General features: G+C 44.0%; 1 protein-coding gene across 18 annotated transcripts in view; it reads left to right on the forward strand.

Moving 5' to 3' along the window:
* Positions 1-25,706, forward strand: part of AFF3 (ALF transcription elongation factor 3) — a 594,300-nt gene that overhangs the window by 478,998 nt on the left and 89,596 nt on the right. For 13 of the 18 annotated variants that reach the window (XM_085018570.1, XM_021088183.2, XM_021088188.2 and 10 more), the window contains one exon: positions 18,740-18,780. In XM_085018570.1, the coding sequence (XP_084874696.1) occupies positions 18,740-18,780 (41 nt within the window). The remainder of the gene's footprint in view (positions 1-18,739; positions 18,781-25,706) is intronic. The other 5 variants (XM_021088187.2, XM_085018576.1, XM_085018579.1 and 2 more) reach the window with 1 other exon arrangement.

The raw sequence follows: 25,706 nt of genomic DNA on the forward strand, positions 1-25,706 counted from the left end.
TGGCTTAGAACATCAGTTGCAAAGTGTTCCCTGCTCTCCTCTTTCTGGAAGAAATTGTATAACATTAATGTTAATTCCTCTTTAAATGCTTGTCAGAATTCTCTGGGGAAACTGTGTGGGCCTGCAGACTTTAAAAAAAAAAAAAAAAAACTTACAGATTTTATTTCCTTAATAGTTACAGGGCTAGTCAGATAATTTCACAGTGGGTAGATTATGGTAATACTGCTCTTTGAATAATTAATCCATCGTGTGTTGACGTCATCCTATTTATATGTGTAGTTGTATTCCTCTATTGTCCTTTTGATGTCTCGGTCTAGAGTGACAGCCCCAGTTTCAATCTTTTTTTTTAATTTTGATTAAAGTATAGCTGATTTACAGTGTTGTGTCAATTTCTGCTGTACAGCAGTGAACCAGTTACATACACACACACACACACACATACAATGTATATGTATATAGATTATTTTTCTCATATTATCTTCCATCGTGTTCTATCACAAGGCATTGGATATAGTTCCCCATGCTATACAGCAGGACTCTGTTTCTTTCATGATACTGATCTGTACTTTTGTGGTCTGTCTTACCAGAGGTTTGTCCATTTCATTGCTCTGTTCAAAGAACCAGCTTTTTGTTTCATCAACATTCTCTATCAGTTTTCTGTTTCCAGTTTTATTGATGTCTTATTTTTACGATTTCCCTCCTGGATGCTTTGGGTATATTTTGCACTTCTTTTTCTGGTTCCTTGAGGGAGCTTAGGTTATTGATTTGAGACTTGTCCTCTTTTATAAAACAAGCATTTAGTGCTATCCATTTCACTCTCAGCACTGCTGAAGCTACATCTCACAAATTTTTATATGTTGTTATTTTCATTGTCATTCAGTTTAGTGAGGCATCCTCTTGGATGCTTTTAGAGGTGTGTTGTTTTATTTCCAAGTGTTTGGAGATTTCCTGTAATCTTACTTGTATTGATTTTTAGTTTGGTTCCATTGTGGACTGAGAATACATTTTGTATGATTTCAGTTGTTATAAATGCATCAAGTATTTTTTATGGCCCAAGACATGGGCTCCATTGGCATATGTTTTATGGGCACTTGATAGAATGTGTATTCTGCTGATGTTGGGTGGAATGTTCCATAATGTCAATTAGATCCTGTTGCTGATGTTGCTGAGTTATTCTGTATCTATAGTCTATATCCTCGCTGACTTTCTGTCTAGTTGCTTTATCAATTGCTGGGAGAAGAGCATTGAAGTCTGTCCAACCATGATTGTGAATTTGTCTATTTCTCCTTTCCATGTTATCAGTTTTTACTTCCCATATTTTACAGCTGTTATTCTGTGTACACGTAGTTGGGACTAACATCTTCTTGCTGGCTTGACCTTTTATCATTATGTGTGTTCCACTCTATTTCTGGTCATTTTTTTTTGCTCTGTGCTTTATCTGGCCATGTTTATCAATATAGCCACTGTTGATTTCTTTTGATTAATGTTTGCCTACCTTTTTCCATTCTTTTACTTGTACTCTACCTATGTAGTTATATTTAGAGTGAGTTTCTTACAGACAACATGTGGTTGTCATAGCTTTTATCCACTTTACATGTTTCTGTCTTCTGTCAAAATTCATGCATTTGGACCATTTACATTTAATGTAGTTATTGGTTGATAATTAAAGTTACTAACCAATATTAATATTAATTAATGTAGTATAATGTTATGTTAATGATCATTAATTATGTCAGGGATTAAGTCTACCACTTTATTTTTTGTTTTCTTTTTTTTTCATTTTTCTGTTTTCTTTTTCCCAAATCCCCATAGGTTCCTTGAACATTGTGTACAGTTCCATTTCTATTTATCTGTAGTGTTTTTGAGTGTATTTCTTTGTACAGATTTTTTTAGTGGCCGTCCTAGGTCTTACATTCTATGTGCATACCTTATAACCGTTCACTGATGGTGGCATTTTAGAAGTTTTCTCCCTGAGTGTTCTATAATTTCCTCTGTCACAGAATTGATCACAATGTGGATAATATGAGATTTAGCTGTTTGTCTTCCTGACTTCACCTTTGTTTGCCTATTGCCTGCTGTGCTGACCAGCATCCAGTAGAAAAGCCTCATCTTCCTGTAACCAGATGAGCTCACCCAGAGAGAGAGACAGAGAGGAAAAATGGAGAAGAGAAATCAGGAATGAATGCTGAAAGGTTCCAACATTCAAGATGGCGTGTGTCGGAAGCTGTGGCTTGGATTCCGTCCCTGGCCCGGGAACTTCCATATGCTGCAGGTGTGGCCATAAAATTAAAAAAACAAAACAAAACAAAAATAAAAAACCCCATGGTGTTCAGTAAAAGAAATAAAGGTAGACCAAAAGTCATCTTTGATACTGGAAATGAACAGCAGGAAATTCTCTCAATCCAACGCAGTATTATGCATTATTCATTTACCTATTCAGCACACCTCTGCTGTCCCTGACACAGTCCCTGTCCTCAGGAAACTTACTGGAGAAATCAAGGATGAATGCTGAAAGGTTCCAGCATCCACAGGATCATCTTCTCCCTTCCCTTTATTACAAGAGGACACTGCCTTCCTCTTATCAAAAGTTTGTCCCATTTTCTTTCAGTTACCTGGGGACTTACTCCTTTGACTCCTTGCCACCCCTCCTCCCACCAGAACTACTCAGAGGGTCACTGGTGACCTGCATGGAGCCATATGCCATGGGCTCTTTTCAGTCCCCTGTCTCGCATGAAGACTGACAGCATTGGAAACGGCTGGTTACCCCACTTTTCCTGAGATGTCTAATACCGTACCTCCTGGTTTCTTCTTGCCCTTCTGGCTGTTTCTTCTCAGGTTCCATTGCTGACTGCTCCTCCTGTAGCCCATCTTGAATGTTGCAACCTCTCAGCATTCATTCCTGATTTCTCTCCATTTCCTCTCTGTCTCTCTCTCTGGGTGAGTTCATCCTTTCCCATGACCTTCAATGTTTATATGCTTCCAATTTCTAAAGGTGTATCCTCAGCTCAGAGCTTTCTTCTGAGCCACAGCCCTACTTGACTTTTCCGCTTGGATGTCTCACAAGCATTTCAAATCCGACCTCTGCCAAACTGGAGTTCTGATCTTGCCCCACCCCCACCCCCCTACTCACACACAAGTATGTTCCTCTTGGGATTGTTGCCATTTCTAAACCTGGAAGCACCAGACGCCCCGTCGTTCACACCTAGAAACATCAGGCTCATGCCCGATGACTCCCTGTTCCTCACTCAAATATTAATTTCATCTCTGAGGCCTACAAATTCAAAAATATTAGTCTGTCCACTTCTTCCCATCCTGGCTAGTATAAACCAGTCCAGTAGAAACCAACCTGTTTCTCTTCTTCCCCTTCTTCTATCCTTACAGGATCTTTTTAACAAAGATCAAGTCAGATCATCAAAATCAGATCAAGCCATTCCTTGGTCTACAATCTGAAAAGGATTCCCATTCCACTTGAGGTGAAATCCAGAGCGTGGCCAGCAGGGCCCTGCACAGACTGGCTCCTCTCACATCTTCCCCTTCACTTCACACTGATAGGATTCATGGCACTTCTGCCACCTGGGCTTCCTTTTAGCTCCTCCAAGAAGCCAAGTTCAGCTGCCTCCTGTCCTCCATAGGCCTCTGCTCCCTCATTTTTGGCCCCCAAAATACCTACTCATCTTGGAAATATCGCATAGGTTTAATTTCATTAGGGAACCTCCAGTCATCAAAACGGGAACCCCGGTTAGTCCTTCTCACAGTTAACTAACCTTTCTTCTTAGGTCTCATCATGATTTTAGTTATGTATTACATGTACTTTTAAAGTATCTGTCTCTATCAACCAGACTGGAAATTTCCTGAGGATAAGGACTGTGTCAGGTACAGTGGTGGTGTGCTGAATAAATAAATGAATAATGTATAATGCTGCGTTGGATTGAGAGAATTTCCTGCTGTTCATTTCCAGTATCAAAGATGACTTTTGGTCTAACTTTATTACTGAACACTATGGGTTTTTTTTTATGTTTTTTTGTTTGTTTGTTTGTGTTTTTAATTTTATGGCCACACCTGCAGCATATGGAAGTTCCTTAGCCAGGGGTTGAATCCGAGCCACAGCTTCGACACATGCCACAGCTCCAGCAATGCGGGATCCTTTTACCCACTGCATGGGGCCGGGGATTGAAACCGCACCTCTGCAAGGGCCCTAGCCACTGCAGCTGTATTCTTAACAATCACCCTACTACAGTAAGAACTCCTGAACACTGTAATTTCTCAAACTAGTCCTAGCCAAAGATCAAAGGTGTTGACAGAGAAGACAAAAACATAGACCCAAGGTCAAAAATTGTCTGTAGGTAGAAATTCCCATTATGGCTGAGCGGGTTAAGAACCCAACTAGTATCCAGGAGGATGCAGATTCGATCCTTAGATTTGCTCGGTGGGTTAAGGATCTGGTGTTGCCGTGAGCTGTGGTGTAGTTTTTGGCATTGCTGTGGCTGTGACATTGGCCAGCAGGTGCAGCTCTAATTCGACCCCTAGCTTGCGGCCCTAAAAAGGAAAAAAAAAAATGTCTGTAGATAAATAAACAAATAACCTACCTATTTAGGAGAAAAGCATTTATCCAGTCTCTGTAGAAATGTTAATAGACATTTCTTAATGCCAAGCCATACCAAGATGATAACTTTCCAAAAGTTATCTCAAACAGAAGCCTCCAACACCAAGAGAATGGATTTCTTCACAGCCTTCCTTGGCAGACATTGTAGAATTTTCACTATAATCTTCAGAGCCAGAGTTGTGACCGGGTATACAAAATTTGGAAGTAAAATGGAACGGGAGGCATGTTTTCCTGTTTTCTCCTATAATTTTCATGCTTGATGAGGTTCAAATGAGAAATGGGACACATGGTTTGAGAATCATATTTCCTGTCTGGGTCAATAAAGGAAAGACACAGGATATGTGTGGTGATTCGTTTGATCTCCTTTCCTGTGACTCTTGCTTTCAACAATTCTAGACGCCACTGTTTCTGTGGAAGAAAGGAAAAGAATTAGATTCAAGATAAAATGATTCCTGAAGGTACTAGTTACTAAGTACTAAAGAAGTTTGTTCATGAATTTGGAAGAGAGAGATGAATTATGTCACATGTCTTCTCATTTAGTTAAAAAAAAAAATGAGTTCCGCCTCTCAAGTGAGGGTAGGTAAGCTTGGGAGGTTGGGGACAGCAAATATCTAGATGAAATTGTTTCAGCCAAGGCATGAGGACAGGGACACATGATGAAGACATTCAGCAAGGAGCAGCTGAGGTGGTGTCAACTGCAGACAGTGTTTCAGACATGACAAATCTATAAGCTCAGGGAAGCACAGAGCCAGGATCCAGATTGAATGGCTGTGTATGCGCCTACAGCTTCCAGTAATTACATTATGCACACATATTAGGCAGTCTTTTCATTTTAATTCTGTAACTGCATTTTTCTCTTTAAATGAGCATGGTTTATCCACTTAAACTGACAATTTAAATTTTACAGGCAGTCATCATTGGATATAATCTGGAGAGGGAAATTTTCCTACTGGCCTAATTTCCTTCTCACAATGAAGAAAAGTTACCTTTTAATCTCCAAGTCATATCTGGAGAACATACAATTCGTTTCATAGACGCCCAGGTAGTTAACATAAATCTCCAAGTTAAAGAGCTGATTCTTTTCTTAGTCTTTTTTTTTAATTAAAGTTTATTTGATGTACAATGTTTCTTTGATTTCTGTTGTACAGCGAAGTGACCCAGTCATACATGTATGTACATTCCTTTTTTTTTTTTTTTTTCATACTCTCTTCCATCATGTTCTAACTCTAGAGATTGGACATAGTTCCCTGTGCTGTACAGGAGGACCTCATTGCTTATCTGCTCCTGATGTAATTAATACATGGAGTCGTAATCACGTCTGTCAAAAAGAATCTCGGTCCTGTTAGGATGACTCTGGGGCGTAGGTGAGATTTCGCTGCGTGCTGAATTGCAGTGCTTACTGCTTTTTGTTCATGGTGGTTCCTTCTGGAGAGCCATAGGGAACATCCCTAAGCTCACTGTTCTGCTCCTTTCCCTAGCGGTCATTGGATAACGAACATCAGTTCTGGGTGTAATATTAAAAGCAGATGGCCAGTTGTCATGGGCGCTGTTCACTTTTTCCCTCATTCCTTTCTGTTGCATAGAACCTCTGAAGCCATCAGCAGTGCCCATCCATCAGTCACCAAATGAATTAGCTGAGTGATATGCAGACGTGCAGTGAAACTATGGGAGGTTTGGGCAGCCCAGCTCCACTTCCCTGGGTGCATTTTTCTTCTCAGGATCAGCTTGGTTGATGCTGAAGTTCTTAGCCTGTGAAAATTTATCACCCGCAGAGTCAATCTGCATTCAGGCAGCCAAGTCTGAATAAATAGAGTCATTGTGCTTGTCTGGGATTTGTGGCCAGGGTTCATCCAGTCAGCTTGACATTCACATCCCAGGAGAGTCATAAAAGCCAACACCCTGGTATGTACTCTTGAATCCTGCCAAAATTGTGTAGAATTATATAAACAGGAGTTGAAGCGGTAATCAGGTCCAGGTTTGAGAGGCTAGGCTCCAAAATCAGGTTTCTCCTACATTAGAAATGAAGCATACTGTTGATGGGGTTTGTCGTCAATAAGAGCTGAAACCATTTCTACCTAAAAGTCATTCTGAGAAAAATCTTGAATGCCTTCTGAATGTCAAATATCATGCAAGACGCTGGCTTGTTGGGCTTGATGAATTACACATTGGTGATATTCATTAGGATAATTTAACCTCAGAAATATAAAGTACTTTTTAAATGCCAGGAAATGCCCTGTTCGCAGTGACTTTAGAAAAAAAGTATATATTACCTGTATTAAACCTAAAGGCAAAATATAAAAAAAGTAAAAGAGAAGTCGATATATGTTTTTATTTTTTGTCTTGCATTCATGTTGTACCTAAGCTAAATATCCAGTTAATCATACTGATAAATTGGTTTCTTTTTAATATAGAAACAGAATGACTCTCATAGAAAACTATCAGATCTTCATCATCATCTGTATATGAAGTCATCATGATTCAAACTTTTCTGTCACGATAAGTGAAAGCCAAATATTTAACAGGGTTTTGGGGTTTTTTTGTTTTTTTGTTTTTGTTTTTGTTTTTTTGTTTTTTTTGTTTTTTTGCCTGACAGCCCTAAAGCTTAGTGAAGTAATATTTTATAAATAATAGTTTACTGTTTTCGGAAGCAAATGGAAGATTCTTTTAAGGTGGCCAGTTTTATTATGTCATGCCACCCTTTACATAACATTTGTGAAAAGAACAAGGATAGGTAGAAAGGCATAAAAATGTAGGGTTTTTTTAATGTTAATAATAATTTCCAAACTTGAAATAGTCAGCCAACATCACTGTCAAGAGACAGATACACAAAGGCCCCCAATGCTGACTCCTCATTTCTTGGCTCCAACCTCCCCTGGGAGCTGACTGAGATTTATGTCTGTTTAGCCATGTCCACCCAGGTTGGAATCCTAGGATGGGACTAATTTCAGTCTGCGGACCCTCCTTGGAAATCTGGAAAATGAGACGATTATATAAAAATTGACTGATTAGCCTTCCATTGAATTGAGGCAATATCCAATTAACAAACAGAGAATCATGGCTTTGTTACACTGAGGAGTTCAGAGGAAGCTACATTCTGGAAACTAAGCCAAGTTTTTTTTTCCGTGGTATCGGTGCCACCAAAACAGACTCCACTCAGAAAAGAGAAGAAAGGCCACATGCTACATTAATGGATAGGCAGGTTCTTCTCAAATGCAGCCGCCAGCAGGGCTGCTGGTTGGCAGAGGAAGTAAAATTCTCCCTCCAGAGGACACTGCTGTGTAATTCAGAGGAATAGCCCTTTGTCCTGTGACTTCTGTGAGGTTTTTTCCTTCAAGAGCTTTTGCAGAAGTGTAAGCATTTTAGATAAGAGAGTGCTCCTTGTAGTCGCCGCTGTCATTCATATCCGGGCGGGGGGGCTTTCGGATAGCATGGGAGTTACCTATAGTCGTTCAGATGTCGCATCCAGATAGGGGCTCAGAAAGTTTTGTCTGTATTCGTGTTTTTCCAAATCTTGTCCAAGTGGGGCCGGTTATCTCAGAAGCACAGTTCTTCTCAGGAGACTATCAGCCTCATTTCTTCATGGAGCAAAATCCTTTGCAGTAGCTCAGGGTCCCTGGGCACTTCCATTTCTGTCCTGACCACATCTGTAGACAACAAGTTGGGCTGAGTGAAACGACCATCCTTAAGAAGCAGACCGGATGTTTCCTGAAATGTAGGCCACCAGACACGGTTCTCTTTCCTTAGAAAATGGCCACACATCTCTGGGTACCTCCCCTTTCAACCCAGAGGTCATTCTTTTTTTTTTTTTTTTTAGAATGATTTTTATTTTTCCATTATAATTGGTTTACAATATTCTGTCCATTTCTACTGTACAGCAAAGGGACCCAGTCGCACATACACACATATACATACACATTCTTTTTTTCACATTACCCTCCATCATATTCCATCATAAGTGACTAGATATAGTTCCCTGTGCTATAGATGAAAACTGTTGCATCCAGAGGTCACTCTCAAAAGTCCAAGGCAGTTGAAGGAAGAGTGTGTGATTACAGCATATTATATGTGAAAACACTTTGATGTATAAGCTACTGAGCAGTGGTTCCTGGAGAGGTGAAAAGCCTAATACCAATAATGACACAGTCAGAACTGCTTCAGCTCTCTCTTATGTTATGTAATTGGTTTGCAAAGTGCAGTTGTGAGAGTTTTTCCTAACCGTGACAATCCTATTTTTACCTTCAAATATTGCTCTTTTGTCTGGGTAAAAGAGATGTTTATGTAAAACAGAAAGCCAGGCTTAGACTTTGGTAGCTTAGATTTTGGTTCTTCAAACACAGGTTGCATTTTTAAACAAAACTATCAAAAGACTCGTTCCTTTCATCTTGTCTTTAGGCGGGAATAAAGTAACACTCGTAGTCTACAGTTGGGGCTCTGGTTACATTCATAATAACAACCACCTACCAAGGCCAGAAAATGGGACTCCACCAAAGCATCCTATGAAGGTAGCATAAGGACTTTGTTAAAAGCTCCAAGAGGCACTTGGCAGGCCTGACAACGTGGAGAGTGAGCAATCCGCCAGTGTCCCCCTACTGCGCCAAAGATGTGAGCTATTAAATGGCCATCGTCACCTTGGCTGTGCTTAGGGTCTGGCCTGCACTGAAATTGCCCTGCGAAGAGAGTTCCAGGAATGTGTGGTTGACCTGAGAAGCAGGCCAGAAGCCAGGCATCCACGTAGAATCCGCAAGACCTAGACTGCATCGCCCTGCACGCTCTGCATTAAGCCTTCCACCCTCCACTCCCAAGAACCAGGAGTTTCAGTCCCCTGTCCTTAGAGCGTCTCCAGGCAGCTCACACATCATTAGATGGTTCTTGATTGTTTGCTTTCATCTTGAAGTTGTAGCTACATAAGCACATGTGCACAAGCACACACACGAAGATGCACACATGCGAAGACACACACACACACACACGCACACACACACGCACACACATGCAAATGCTTACGTGGATGGTTCCATTGCCTTACCAATTGCTCTGTCCCAGAATCCAAATGCTTCTGCCACTCTCACAGATCTGAGAGTTGACAACCGAGCTTGGGTCTTTAATCTTCATCCAACAGCACCTCTGGATTTGTCCAATGGACCCTCAGTGGCCATTGTCCCTACCGAGACCTGGGTAGGCACTTTCTTTATATATGTTGTCCCTTGCTCATGCCTTTTAAAAAATAATTTTTAAAAAAAGGAATATTTGGGAGTTCCCATCACAGCGCAGCAAAAACAAATCCAACTAGAAACCATGAGGTTGCAGGTTCAATCCCTGGTCTCGCTCAGTGGGTTAAGGATCCCACGTTGCCATGAGCTGTGGTGTAGGTCACAGATGCGGCTCCGATCTGGCATGGTTGTGGCTGTGGTGTAGGGCAGTGGCTACAGCTCTGATTCAACCCCTAGCCTGGGAACCTCCATATGCCATGGGTGCGGCCCTAAAAAGACAAAATAAATAAAAATTTAAAAATAAAATAAAAAAGGAATATTTCATTTGTAACTATACTAACAGAAGCTTGAGTAAACTTTAGAATCTATTAAAGACTGAAGCCCATTGCTGCTTCTGAGTTCTCATCCTCTAACACCAGTCATTTTGAGTTCAAATTGTATGAATAAGATAAAGGCTAATCCATCACCCTGCAGGGCTTCCAGGGAGGCACTGTTATGGCACCTGGTGATGTATTTATCAAGCATTTATGTGCCCTGTGCTATCAGGTAACCAAGGGTTATTCGATCATCTAAGTGGTACCCATTTCCTGTCCTCCAGGAACTGGGGTTGAGCCTTCCTAAGTTTGGTCCTTTATAGGTAAATATCCAGATGCCCAGGTACAAGAAGCTACTTGCCATGGGACAGGTTGCTCCCCACGACCTGGCGTGGGGCTGAATGTCACCCAGCTCACTTCTAGCCACCCCTGCCATCCACACTGATAGCCTCATACCCAGCCCTGGTCTTCCCACCTTCACCTCCCACTCCAGACTGACTGCTCACCCTCCACACCAGCCACCCTGCTGCACAGACCTCCTCCAGGAACCCACTGGGATCCTCTGACCCCTAATGTTGTCCTCACGGCACTCAGTGTAGCCCATCACTTAGGTGCTTTGTATCATCTGGGCATTCACGGGGGTCCCAGCCTCCTGGGAGGAATCCCGTGTCATCACCATGGACAGGAGACAGCCCCCCTCCCTGGGCATGTTCTCACACTGTCCCCCACATCTTCCCTTCCTTCTCCTAACTCCTAGCAACTGCCCCCAAGTTTTCCTTCATGATGGCAAAGCCTCCAGGGCCTGGAAGCAGAATGTCCCCATGGCAGATGTTAACAATGGTTCCCAGTGTGTCTCTGTAGTCAAATGTCCTGGAAATGCTTAGTGAAGTCAATACTGCCTCTCTCGGATCCTCTTGGAAGATTGGAATTGCCAAACTAGGAAGTACCATGGACCTCACATGAAGCCCCCCACCCCAAATAGCTCTGTTAGTAACAGAATCCAAATTATGAGTAACGTTATTCAGGCAGACTTATCTGAAATCATCAATGAATCAGCACTTCCCACAGGATAAAATAGGCACTTATAAATGTTTATAATTGTCTTTACTAAATTTCTGGTAGACTTATGCTAACCTAAGCAAGGCAGTTAAAATAAAACCACAAGTCAAAATTTCTCTAAAGAGGAAAGTGTACCCTAGGTTTTTGTTCGGTTGGTTGGTTTTTGTCTTTTTAGGGCTGCACCCACTGCATATGGAAGTTCCTAGGCTAGAGCTCCAAGCGGAGCTGCAGCCACCGGCCTGCGCCACAGCCACAGCAACACAGGATCCAAGCCATGGTTCACGGCAACACCGGATCCTTAACCCACCAAGCGAAGCCAGGGATGGAACCTGTGTCTTCATGGATACTAGTCTGGTTCGTTAACACTGAGACACAATGGGAACTCCTCTAGGTTTTTAAGGTAGTAAAATAGAGAAAGAGACAGTGGAGGGGGAAAATGTATTTCCACCAAACTCTGAAATGGGCGCCATGGCAGATAGCAGCGTTTGTTATGGCCAGGTGTTGCCTGCTCACTTCCCACTGGTGATCCACCTGCAGGTGCTGTCAGTCACTGGGAAGGAGGCACCGGGAAGAGGGAGGATGAGTTGGGCTCTCTGCCTTCGGTGAGCTTCAAGGAACTTGACTTTTAGCCAAGACCGAAGTTCCCGTGAAACAGATGGCAGACTCCCCAGGACCGAGCAGAGCCCAGAACTAACCCATGTTCTAGAGCAGGAGCTCTGAGAGCTAGAGCCTCAAGCCTGCATTAGAAGGATGAGCGGAACCTGGGGTAGCAGGTGGACACTGAATGGAGAAAGGACAGGCTGGAGAGAAAACAGGAAAAGCACTGGCTTGATTTAAGGGGACACCAGGCGTCAGAGTGATGTGTCTCCAGCCGACCTCATTCAGCTCTTTGCTTTCCTTACCTGCAGGTTCCTCAGCCCCTAACATGCTCTCCTCTCATCCTGATCTCGTTTATATGTGTAGAGTCATCTTTATTAGGCTGACTGAACATTGTGCCCCAAAGAAGCAGCATTTCCACCTGATGCCCAACTGGTTGGCATCTCCCTTCACTCTCAAAACTGTTCTTATTTGGATGATAAATTATATGTATCATCTTCCCCTAACTCTGCCGACCCCTGTTGAGAACAGGATAAGGTCAAAGTCCACTGAGCACAATGCTTTCTAGACAGCACTTCTAGGAATCAGAACATGCAAAGTTGCTTGTTACTACCGAAGTGGGGGGAGCCAGAATAAGACACTTTCCTTTGTCTTGCGAATATTGCTCAATGGGTTGGAAAAGGTCAAATGGAAGCTCACAACATAAAAAGTTAAGACGCTCATCAACTAGGACCAAAATGAAAAACCACAGCATAGAGTTAAGTTAATGAAACATAAAATGTGTTAATAGATGGAGAAGGAAATTAAACATGGAAATAAATTAATATATGCAAGGCTCAACTTGAAGAAGAATGGCTAGAAGAAAGGGAGGCCTCCCCAGCCAGAATTCCTAGAAAGACATGTACATCCGTCGAAATTCCGCAGCCTGCTTCAAACACAGCGCAACACAAAGGCATTAAGATGAGCTGTGAAGCATTTATTCAGATAATTGAATGTGGAGATGGTGTCCTGACACAGGTGCAGCAACCAGATTGCAATCACGGCTGCATCCATTGCTGTCTCCTGACTGTCAGAGTCATAAACCTGATCTTGTGTGTAATGGGACAGAGGTCAGGAGGAGTGCAGAAACAGAGTGTGTCCTAACCCATGGGATTCTAGATCTGCTTCTCTTTGAACAATAGCAAAGTGGAGATCCAGAAAATCCAGCCACGCATCTCCTTATGACTGTCATTTGCCGAAAATAGATTGATGCTGTGTATTTAATTGGCACTTAATGGCTTTAATCTCACAAATCCAGCGGTCTCCAATTGACATCCAGGAAGCAACTTGAAATTCACACACGCCAACTTTTTTTTTTTTTTTTTTTTGGTGGAGGAGGAGATGATAGCATTTATTTGACTTCTTTAAATTTTTAAAAGTCTTTATAGAGTTTTGAAGGTTGCTTTCCATTTAGTTATTATAAAATATTGACTATATTCCGCATATTGTACAATAAATACATCCTTGAGCCAATTTTGCACCCAATAATTTGTGCCTCCCACTCACTCTCACACCTCTATATTGCCCCTCTCCCCCCAACCACTAGTTTGTTCTCCACATCTGTGAGTCTGCTGCTTTTTTGTGTGTATTCACTAGTTTCTTATATTTTTTTAGATGCTACGTGTGATATCATACAGTTTTTGTCTTTCTCTCTTATTTCAGCTAGCATAATGCCCTCCACGTCCATGCATGTTGCTGCCAATGATGAAATTCTTGTTTATGGCTCAGTCATATTCCATTACATATACTTACCACATCTTCTTTATCCATTCACGGCTTTTTTGCCATGCCTGCACCCGTGCGAAAGTTCCCAGGCCATGGGGCAAACCCTCCCGGATCCCCACCACCACCACCTTCATCCCTCCCTCCCTCCCTCCCTGCCCCATGCCGGTTTCTCTCATTGTAAGTCTTCTTTGCCCTCCCGGCAGCAGCTTTGTTATCCCTCCTTCAGTGTGCCTTCCTTGAATGTGCATTCCAAATGCAGCCCCTCACATTCTGGTTCCCAGGGCCCATCCTTCTCCTTTGGTCATAACCGTTGTAATTAGGAACGCTGCTGTGCATTTAACTTTTTGCATCTGGCTCACCTCTGGATTCTGAGTACAATCTGACAAAAGCTTGGTGGATTTGACCGCCACCGCTGTGCCCACACCCCCCACAAGCTGAGCCCAGGCCCTGCACCTAATAGGCACGTCAGATTGCTTTATGGAGCGGTCCACGTGTCAATTCTGTTTCCGTCAAGGAGGAAAGAAATTCAATCATCCTGGGACCCCTTCCTGAATTCCAGACTCTCCCCTTTGTTTTCTCCCTACTCCAATATCCATGAACTTGTTCTGTGCTCAACCCAATTACGGTAAGGGCACTTAATTTCCTCTTTGATTTCCCCTCAATAACAGATTGTGACTGGGAATTCATTTAGCATACATTGAAACCTGCAAGTCTACTGATTATGTTCCCAAGCACCCAGCTTGCTGTAATAAAGACAGAGAAAATATGTCATCTCTTGAAGAGAACCTGGAAAATGATTATTTCTGGCAGAAAACTTGTTTTGTCTCCTAGGCTTACCCTTCAGAGTCATTCATGAATGAGTAATGAACTCAGGAAAGATCAGTGACGCATTCTCTTAACCCTCTCAATCTCTTTTGCTGAGAACTGAATAAAAAAGGAAAGTTACAAGAAGAGATGATGACTTAGGAGAAGAAAAATATGGTTGCTGTAACGTACAACATTTGAAAGAAGGAAATTGAGCCATTCATCTAGTTTACTACGGGTAGTTTTTCAGGCTTCAATCATGGGTTACCTAGATAATTTTTTTCTCTGCTATTTAATTCCAATGTTTATTTATTTTATTATTTTCCAACAGTAAAATAGTGTGCCACAGCCAAAGTTTAAGAGAGGAGACAGTAAAAAAAAAAAAAAATTTGGTCTTTGCTTTGGTGTATAACACACAGTTTTAAGTACCGTAATCTTTTTTGTCTCAAGGAAGTATTTAAAACATAACCTATCCTCATCTCCTTTCTTGATGGATAATGAGTCAACCTCTTCAAAGTTTTTAATGATGTGGAATAACTGCAAATTAAATAGCAGGATCAAAAGCAGGCATTAAAAATTTTAAAGTAGAAGTTCCTGTTGTGGCTCAGTGATAGTGAACCCGACTAATATCCATGAGGATGTGGGTTGAATCCCTGGCCTCAGTCATTGGGTTAAGGATCCAGCATTGCCATGAGCAGTGGTGTAGGTCTCAGATGCAGCTTGGATCCTGTGTTGCTGTGGCTGTCGTGCAGGCTGGCAGCTGCAGCTCTGATTTAACCCCTAGCCCTGAAAAGCACAAAAAAAGTAAAAAATAAATGTTTTTAAAAGCAGGCATTAACGAAAGTGGTGCGGGCAGTCACTGGTGCCAGGTACCACATCGTGTGGACCAATGGAAGAGTAAAGGTCACAGAAGGACAGAGCTGAGTGACTGGCTAGATTGTGTTGTCTCAGCCCAGAAGGGTCTCTGGGTCCCAAGATCATGTCCTTCTTCTAAAGGAGAGCAGCCCCTGCTGCCAGCCTCCAGCTCAGCCAGCATCTGCCCTGCAGCGTTATTCTCAGCGGGTACCACCCCCTGGGATGCATCAATTCATAGGCATCCCATTGATGGTCAAGCATCTGAGTTTCTTGTTTAGGGTTTGTTTTGCTTTGCTTTTGCTTCATAAATCATTTTCCTAAACGCTGCACGTTTCCTGATCACAAAAGTCAGTGGGAAGTATTTGCAGGCCTGGAGCAAGGAGTCAATCAGCTTAAAAAATTGACCCCCAGGGCTCTGGGAAAATTCAGATACCGTGGTTGAATTTCTACGGATCTTTCAGTCACGTCTCCTTTGAGTTTCGTTGTTTCAGGAAGAGTCTGTATCCAGTGCCTCCTGCTGAGATGATGTTAAGAAACTGTGCTAATCAAACAAGCCATCTTTCCTTGGGGAAAAGGAAATACTTTGTTGTATGTTTAGCCAAACAGAGGCAGGAGCAGAGAGTGCAGTTCTTTTCAAGGATAACTGCCGAAAGTGAAAGCCATCTTCTGAGGCTCTTTGCCTCGAGGAGACAAATCTGGGAACAGTGATGGCTGCCCGGTCACCTGCTAGTGCTTTTTGTGAATGTGCTCCTGGAATGGCCATCAAGAGAGGGCAGAGTAAGGAGAGAGAAGGAGGTACTGTCCCCTGAGGTATCTGAGTGGTCACCCGGTCTGGCTTCTCATCCCTTACACCTGCCTCATTGGATGGGCTCGGGCCACTCCATCAAGAGAAAGCGCTTATACGTCGTCTTCTTTCCCATCTCAAGTGAGTCATGTGACACTAGAATAGACACCGGGGAGGAAGGAAGGCACAGCTGCCACTTAGCTTGTCTACTGCTGCCTGGACCTTGACTGGCCCCCTCAGCATCCATTCAGGACAGAAGAGGGGAGTTTGGAACCTGAGACTTGGATTGAGGAGCAGACTCGAGGTCCATTGTGTACCTGAAAGGCAGAACCTGTCCCGGGTGTCAGGCTCTCAATTCCCAGTTCAACAGAGTTTATGTGTTTTCCTAACTCAGTGTGTCCCTGGTGGAATTATCTTAGTCATTTATGAATAAGTTCCTCTCATTCACTTATTTTCAGCTCCTCATGCCAGGCCCCAGGAGCTCTTGGGTTATTTCTTTCAGATCTGCCTTTCCTTCCTACTTTGCTGTAGCATCTCCACAGAGACAGCCTTGTCATTCAAAGGGGATAGTTCCTCATTGTGTGAGGAACCTTTCTGGCCTTTGAAAGGCATTAGCATCTCTGGGGCCAGGCACTAAAGGCCAGTAGTCATCCCCTCATGCATGTGATACACAGAAACACCCAGCTCAATTCCAGATGCTTCTGAGGTTGGGGCAAGGGTAGCCCGGGGAAGAACCCCTGCCCAGGGCTCAGACAGGCTTCTCCTCTGCCATCTGGTCTGGGACCATCTGTGCATCTTCTAGCCGGACCACAGCCCTCCCTGTCTTTAAAGTTTTGCTCAAATGTCAGTGGGACGTGTTCCCTAAGTGACTCATTCATTGGTGATTACTCTGCAGATCTTTACGGAGCCCCTGCAGACAGTTTCAGGCACTGTCTGAGGAGCTGCTGGTCCACCAGCCGTCCGTTACCACTTGAGGCTGTGCCTTCCCGCACTGTCCTACCTCCATCTTTTTACTTGCAAATTATCTCGTAAAGGTGCACATCATCCCTGGACCTCTCGCCTGACTCCCTACCCCTCCCCAGGGACTCAGCTTGTCCAAAAGAGTGACCACTTCTGTTTTTGCTCTTGTTCCTCTTCGAGCCCAGGGCAGTCATCTGTGTAGTAGGAGTTCACAAAGTGTGGCTCCGCCTGCCTGATCCCAGGGTGTGCAACTGTCACCCACGGTATATTTCAGTTCTATAGTGGAGATGACGGTTCTGATGTGTCCCTTTTTTCTGATCTGAAGACCCTGTCTGTTTTGTATGCTCCCTACCTACTATAGGGAATAGCTTTAGCATCTCTGGTAAATGGTCATCTTTTTTTTTTTTTTTTGCTTTTTAGGGCTGCACCTGCAGCATATGGAGGTTCCCAGGCTAGGGGTGGAATTGGAGCTGTAGCCACTGGCCACAGCCACAGCCATAGCAACTGGGGATCCAAGCCACATCTGCGACCTACACCACAGCTCATAGTAATGCCGGATCCTTAACCCACTGATTGAGGTCGGGGATCGAGCCAGAAACCTCATGGTTCCTAGTCGGATTCATTTCTGCTGCACCACAGCAGAAACTCCATAAACAGTAATCTTGACACACATCTGGTACAAATTGAAAATGGACCCCCTGGTGCACCCCGAGGAAGCCTCAGCCTTTGAGGCCATACTCTGGTCTCCTCCCAATGGTGACTTCTCAGAGAACAGAACGTGCCCTCTGCCTTTTGTAGACTCAGGGTGCTCAGCAGTGGAAGGCAAATGCACAAAAAATAGAACAGGCCAAAGAAAGGAAAGTGAGTGTAAACCTGGGAGGATCTGAGGGAACAACGGAGGCCTTCTTATGTCCTTTTTTTCATGTCATTTTTGTATTACAAAAAATTTCAGTTTGATAATATTCCCCCAATGTGTTCACCACCTCGCTTCAGCAGTTATCAACCCAAAGCCATCTCGTTTCATTTATATGTCCCCCCACTCTCTCTTCCCTCCCACTCTATTCTTTTAATAAAGCAGATCCAAACATCACATAATTATATTGTAAATATTTTAATGTGAATCCATAAAACACTCTAAAAAAACATTGCCACTGGAGTTCCCTGGTGGCACCGCAGGTTAAGGATCCTGTGTTGTCACTGCAGCAGCTTATGTCACTGGAACTTGCACATGCCACAGTGTAGCCAAAAAAAGAAAAAAGCATTGCCACAATTACATTACTATGTCTAAAACATATCAACAATCTCGTAATAACTTCACATTGGAGTCAGTGGTCTAATACCAAGTTGTGATGACTTCTTCAATAAATCTGAAAATGAAATAAAAAACGACACCTTCATTGGGAAAGAAGGTGCAAATGGACCACAACAGAGCTTTTTCTTACCAGAAAGTAGAATAAAGCAGTGGTAAGCTGATATCAGAAAGTGCCAGTGGAATAGCTCTGATCTGTGCCAGGTCTCCTGAGACCTGTCTGGCCTCACCTAGAGAGTAGGTCCAGCCTCTGCACGCTCGCCCCCTGGTGGCAGGTGTACCCGGAAGGGGCTTCAGTTAACTCTAGAAATGGTTTACCAACACAACAGGGTTCTCTACTATGTTACCAGCAGCTTAAATTTGGCCACCTGGCAAAAATGTGTGTGATACAGGGTTTGGTTTTGGGTTCTTTAAAGTATTGATTGAGCACATAATTTAAAAGTCAGAATATTAAATAAACATCTCTGCCCTTTCTTCCAGCAGGCAACCCAGAGAACAGCTCTCCACGCTCTGTCTGACAGGTACCTTTTGTCATTTTTATGAACTATAAATTGCTTTATGAAACATTGAGCCCTATTTATTGTGGCATATAATTCATAATCGGATTTTGTCCCTAAAGTATCTGTGAACTGGGATGTTAAACATTTTGCATGCCTCGATTTGTCATGCATGTGCAGAGTTTATTACTGCAAAAATCGCCTTGTTGTATTTCATGGGAAGTGTGAGGCATCCCATGGTTGTGCAGTGAAACAGGAGACGAGAAACTTGGAGGGAAGGGCCCGAATGGTGCAGTAAATTCTGAACTTTGGAAGTGGTTGAGCTCCAAGCTCATTTTTCAGCAATAAGTACGTCATTTATTCTGGGATATTTTCTTCAGACCTTTTCCCTACCATTTCTCCGAGAGCTATCTGTCTTTGGATGAGATTCTCTCTTGAAATACTTTATGCACGTAAACCCAATTCATGGTCATGCGTGCCCAACTTTTACTCCTTTATTTGGCTTTTTTTTTTTTTTCTGACTTGTGTGTTATTGAGTAAGCTGTGTAAAGCCAATCACCGAATATACTCAAACTGTATTTCACATCTTGCTTTGCCTATAAAGATAGGGGGATATGTGGAGTTGCTTACTAGAATAGACTAGACCATTTCTTGGCTGGAGTTGGTTTTTGAGGTCTCACTTGCCAAGGGGTGTGTGTGTGTGTATTTGGAGATCCATGAGGAGAAGTTCCCATCGTGGCTTAGCGGAAATGAATCCAACTAGGAACCATGAGGTTGCAGGCTCGATCCCTGGCCTCACTCAGTGGGTTAAGGATCTGGCATTGCCAAGAGTGTACACTGTGGCGTAGGTCGCAGACGGGGCTCGGATCTGGTGTGGCTGTGACTGTGGCGTAGGCCAGCAGCTACAGCTCTGAATGGATCCCTAGCCTGGGAACCTCCATGTGTTGCAGGTGCAGCCCTAAAAAGCAAAAAAATAAATAAAATAAAATAAAATAAAATAAAATAAAGAGCCATTAGGAGGCAAAGATGAAGCCTCTCTTTTCCCCATGAGTGAGGTTTTCGCAAGCTGGCGGAGATGTTCCCCTCGGCGGCTGGCAGACACCCCAGCATTGTCTAGCTAACCATCACCCACTCCTCCTTCTCAGTTCTTCTTTGTGGAAGGAGCAATAATTAACTGTGTAAACCAGCTCACTTCGGTGCTTCTCCAAGGTAAAACCTGTCACTTAGGTGAATTACCTATGCACATGGGTGAAAAGTATTTTCCCTATGGTGGCAGGCTGGCCCTGAGTTTTTTTATTTCAAATGAAAAGCCTTCCCCATAACAACCACATAAGCCTGTGGGCTCCGAGAGTGGCTGTCACGTGATCTTCCAAGATTGCTTCTGGGATTTTTGCAAGAGCTGGTGACTATACTGCTTCTGAGTCTGTTGGTGGAAGAAGAGACCCTAGATGAAAATACACTTAAAATCCGACACATTCATTCCTTTCCTCTACATGTTTCTTTTTTCCCTTTGACTTTTCTTCTTAAGCGGTTCCTTCAACAAAACCAACTGAGAAGCAAGAGAAAGCCCTCAGTTTATAATAGTATGCCATTGCCAGTGGTAACAAGGTTTCTTTGGGGGGTGATGAAGATGGTGTAAGAGTTCTGGTTGTGGCTCAACCAGTATCCATGAGGACGCGGGTTCCATCCCTGGCTTTGCTTATTGGGTTAAGGATCTGGTGTTGCTGTGGCTGTGGTGTAGGCCAGCAGCTGCAGCTCCGTTTTGATCCCTAGCCTGTGGATGTCCATATGCCATAGGCACAGTGCTATAAAGAGAGAGGGAGAGAGGGAGAGGGAGAGAGAGAGAGAGAGAGAAAGAAAAGAAAAGAAAAGAGAAGGAAGGAAGGAAGAAAGAAAAGAAGGAAGGAAGAAAAGAAGGAAGGAAGGAAAGAGGTGTAAAATGAGGTGATGGTGATGTTTCACAACCTAGTAAATATGTTAAAAGCAATTGAATTGCACGCTTTCACAGGGCGAACTTTATGGTGTATAAATTCTATGTCAATAAAGCTCTGTATATAGAGACAGAAGGTCTCTATGACCTTTGGTAGAATGAATCAAAACCTATTTTTTTAAAAAACAGGGACTCCTTTTGAAGACATGGTTATAGATACAAAAACAAGTCATCAGAAACTAAGACTGGTATTATTCTAAGCCTTCTCCCCAAAATATACAGGACTCTGTCCTGGGTAGAAAATATGCATGGATTTTAATGATGAGGAAGGCTATTATTCCCCTTGACATTTTGTTATGCTCTCCAAAACCCCTCCTGAAGCCCAACAACTAATTGATTAGTAAGTTAACATCTTATTAATTTGTTATTATATAACTGCCAAGTATAGATATTCTGCACTGCTAAATCCTCCCCTCCAAAATAACCCATTCCCTAGAAACAGAGACACAGAGGTTCCCATTATTAGTGGTCTTCCTGTGAATTTCTCTGTCTTCAAATGTAACACAGCATTTCACCCTAAATCTAAAATTTTCTGTTCAAATGTGAAGTTGACTTTGCAGACTGTTCTAGCATTGCAGGTACTTCTCTGTGCTTTTCCTGTTTTATTATGTTTTCCATTGATTCAGGGCCATATGAGTATTTCCATGGCTGAGAAGTTTCTGTAATTGTTGGGAGATACAATTAAAAACCCTTCTTCCAAATAAGGACTGATAACACCTACTAAATCAGTTGGATTCTCATTTTCTGGTTCCTTAAGGTAGAGAATGCTAACCATGCCAGAGCTCATCTTCTATCCCATTACTTATTCTGTTGAATAAAAACCAGTCTTTTCCTGAAAATGATGGCTGGGACTCTGGGTCAGAGCACTGTATGGCTGACCTAAAATCCTGTCTGTCAGAGGAGCCACCTCAGGAGGGGAGTGGAATTGAATACAAAGTCATGCAACCCCCACCCCCCAAGGTGGAGACGTAACCCCAATTACTCTGGCTACTTATAGTGTGGTGGTCATTGATTATAATTCACTTACACAAACTACTCTGGTTTCCTAATAGTTTCAGCCTAGTATCACCTCTTGATATAAACTTCCATGATGATTAGGCAACATTTTGGTTTCTGTTCTAGAAAAAGAGGCCAGTTGTTTGCAGAGTTGTGCAGTTCTGGAGTTGGACAGAGAGCCCATGTTGGCTTGAGCCACACCACCATACACTCTGGGCCTCCACACCCCACTGGTTAGCTCCTCTGTGGGCCCGTGTCACTTCCATGTGGCCTTGTAATTGCCTGAGTGAACACAGGACATTGGACCCAGAAGTAGAGCTGTTTTGTCTCAAGATGTACCACTTGGGGATGAAATGGGATTTGGTTGATGAGGGGTTTTGGTGGGGAGAACATGAGTTCACACTGTTGGAAGCCACCTGTCCTTTGCTTCCTGTGTGAAAGCCTACCCTCAAGGCTTTGGGACCTGGTCTAATGAGACCAGATATAGGGGAAGGGGTAGCCTTTCCCTCTCCTTTCTGAGAGTACATAGAAATCACATCCCTGTGAGCTGTCAGAGGGTAGAGAATATCCAGATGTCTTCTGAAGTTCATGCTTGTCTGTCTTTCCCTGGCTCCAGTTTCCTAGGCTACAGGGGCATTCTAAGCAGAAATCCAGCATCTGACATGAGACATTTGGCTTCAAAGTTCCCTGAGTCCTCAGGAATCAATATGCAACCTTGATAAATTTTACCAAAATTTAAAAAGCCTCTGTGGTCACTCTCAAAGAAAGCCCTTGGCCTTATTTGGTTTCACCTGAGTGATGGGCTTCATTTATGGTTCAGCCAAAATAGCCCAAGCACTTACCCCACAGTCCAAACGGGACCCCCATGGTGAGGCACATGCGGGCTTCAGCCAACCTAACCCACGCCCCTGCAGTAATGGAGAGGGTGTGGGAAGCTGGGTGGCATGGGTTTTGTTCTTTTCTCCTGCTGACAGTAGCACTCTTCATCTGTCTCCTCTGTGCCATGGAGAGGCAGCTGGCCTACCACGGCCCTCCTGATGCCCCAGATAATGAAAGAGCAGGAGACCAGGGCAGGAAGAGGTGGCAACATTCTCAACAAAGTAAACCCGTCAATTCCAAGAAAACCTCCATTTGCAGAAGGGCGTGCTCCTTATTCGCCGCACCTTGTAATGTGCCTCTCGAGTGTCTCTTCTCCGTCTGGATGCCTGTGCTGGGTGGCATGGTGAGAGGTGGAGAAGAACTGGGATGAATGGATAGAGGGTCATTTCGAAAGGCACATCTTTGGTGTAGGTGCTGTCGCATCACCAGGAATGTGGAGAAGATGCAAAATGCTGTTAGGAGAAGGCAGGATGTGTGTGCAGCATATGAAGTGCCTCTGAATCCCATTAACTTCCCTTCCTAAGTAGTAAATAGTAGATAACTGTGATCAAAAAGAGGATACGTGTGATTTATCAAGCTGAGCAACTGCACGTTTGCAGAGAAGCTGGAGGTCAATCTGGAAATCCAGGGCCAGAGGAGCACTAGGCAATTGCCAGGCCTAAGAAGTTAATCATCCCCTTGGACCGCTTCCATCTGTCTCAGAGCGACAGAGCTGCTGCAGAGCAAGCACGGATGCTTTATAGCCCCAGATCAGGAATTAATATTTTCTGTGAAACCTCAAGCATCATTTGCTGTAACTTGGGTTTTGTAAAAATGGAGCATAATTTCATGTGAATAAATCACATGCGGCTAGAAAGATGAGAAGCTGGGTAGGGGGTGGGGGTGTGCTTGACTTTTTAAAAAAAAAAAAAAAGGAATGAGTAAGAAAGCCCATGTGAAAACAGTTGAAGTGGTGGCGCTGGGAGGGCGCAAATGGCCGTGTGGTTAAATTGTGCATATAATCATCTTCTGAAATGTCAGCCCGTGACTCCAGAAATGGCTACATTTTTATAGCCTTGGAGATGCATCACCAGAGTGTAACCTCTCAGCCCATCTGGTAATATCTCAGGTCCAAGATCCATTTATACTGGAAGCCAAACAACTGCCATTGATTTATTCATTTGTGCTACGAGGCTTTATTGAACGTGTCCTGTGAGCTCAGTGGGTGCCAGGCTGGTGCAGGTGGGCAGTGTCCAGAGGCAGCCATGCACCTATGCTCATGGTCTCCCATCCAGAGGCGCCGACTTGGCAAAGAGAAGGGCCTCATTAGCACCTCGCATCTGCTGCCCTCAGGCTCGCCCTTCCTCACGCATATCTCACCCCTCAAATCTTCTCTTCCCATGAGGGACAATATAATGAAAAATGATGTAAGTGAGGAATCTTCTGAAATGAGAATCACTCCATGGGAGTCCCACCTGTGTCTGAAAGCAGGGCTGGAAGTGGCCCCCCTCCAGAGAGGAGGGCAGAGCAGGTGTTTGATGGCAGGCTGGCGGGTTTGCAGTCAGCCTCATCTTCCTGACCCTCTGCCGCCTAGACCAACTGCAGCCAGGCAGAGTGTGCTGGGAGGGGCCACCAGCACCAGAGAGTAACTTTCCACATTCACATTTTGCATGATGTCCTTGGGGTCCTGAGAGGAAAGTCACAGTTACCAGGCACACTGCTAATGGCTGGCCTCTTCACTGAGGGCCCACAGAGGGGCCAAGGGGGACTTTGAAGAGGGTTTCAAGGTGTCCCCACTGTGGATCAATGGTAACAAACCCGTCTAGTATCCATGAGGATGCGGGTTCGATCCTTGGCCTCCCTCAATGGGTTAAGGATCTGGCATTACCGTGAGCTGGGGTGTAGGCCACAGACACGGCTCAGGTCCTGTGTGGCTGTGGCTGTGGCTGTGGCTATGGCTGTGGCTGGCAGCTGCAGCTCCAGTTTGACCTCTAGTCTGGGAATTTCCACATGCCACAGGTGCAGCCCTAAGGAAAAAAAAAAAAAAAAAAAAAAAAAAAAAGGAACATTTCATTCAAATTTCCAACTTGGACCATGATAAGGTGGCAGGAGAGCATGAATCAGGTCCGCCCACAGTGGTCTCCACTCCCCCCAAGGCAGGGGCTTCTTATGATGAATCTTTTTGGTATACCATGTAAATAAAATAGTTTAAGAGAGCTTTAGGGTTTAGAGGCCCTAGCCCATTGACTATCTCATGTTATGACCCCACAACAATCCTGTGAGACAGAAAGGACCCATTTTACAGATAAGAAAACTGAGCCTGAGACAGGTAATAGACGCACTCAAGGTCACAAGCTAGCAAGTGGTGGTTCTGGGCCTAGACCTAGGGTCTTCCAGCTCAGGATGAGTACAATTCCCTGGTGCCCCTCCCACAGCAGCAGAGCAGGCTCGAGTGGGGTCAAGAGCAGGTAGGTCCTGTACATCTTTTATCATAACCCTGTTAGCCAGGAAGGAGGAATTCAACATTCAGGCCTTAAAGAGATGCTATTTTCAGTGAATCTTTATTGCATTTTCCAAAATACCCTCCCTAAAATCCTAGCAAGTCTGGGTTTCCAGAAACGCGTAGCTGACCCACAGTCTTACGGCTGTGAAGCCGCAGTGTGGTCTGACTCTAGTTGATGCTTTTAGCAGCTTCAAGAACTTCTTCTCCCTCATCAAATTATAAAGGTCCCTGGGGAGGATGTAGGTAGAGCCGACATCCTCTCAGAGCACAGAGGAAGGGGCTTGGGGGAGGAGGGCATTGGAAGTAGCATGTGACGGATGGGAAGTCACGTGACCCAAGAGTGGAAAAGGGCAGGATGGCCTTCTCTGCAGACAGAATGAGCTCCCTAAGCAGCCAAGGCTGGGAGTGCAGCGGGGGCAGTGGGCCCTTCACTCTTCTAGGTTGTAGGCATCTGATAAGTGTCTGGGAGCCAGCTCTCCACAGCCCCCAGTGCAGGGGACAGGGGTACCAGTCTTCCTTCAGTGTGGGATCAAGCCTCGTTGTCCAGACACCTTAACTAAGCAGTTTCTGAGACTCCCACACCTCATGGAGCTGCTGACAAAG

This window comes from Sus scrofa, chromosome 3 (assembly GCF_054392235.1).
Source record: "Sus scrofa isolate SSC_HxYL_T2T_F1_AM1 chromosome 3, Sscrofa_HxYL_maternal_Yorkshire_Landrace_v2.0, whole genome shotgun sequence".
In the NCBI taxonomy this organism is placed as follows: Eukaryota; Metazoa; Chordata; class Mammalia; order Artiodactyla; family Suidae; genus Sus; species Sus scrofa.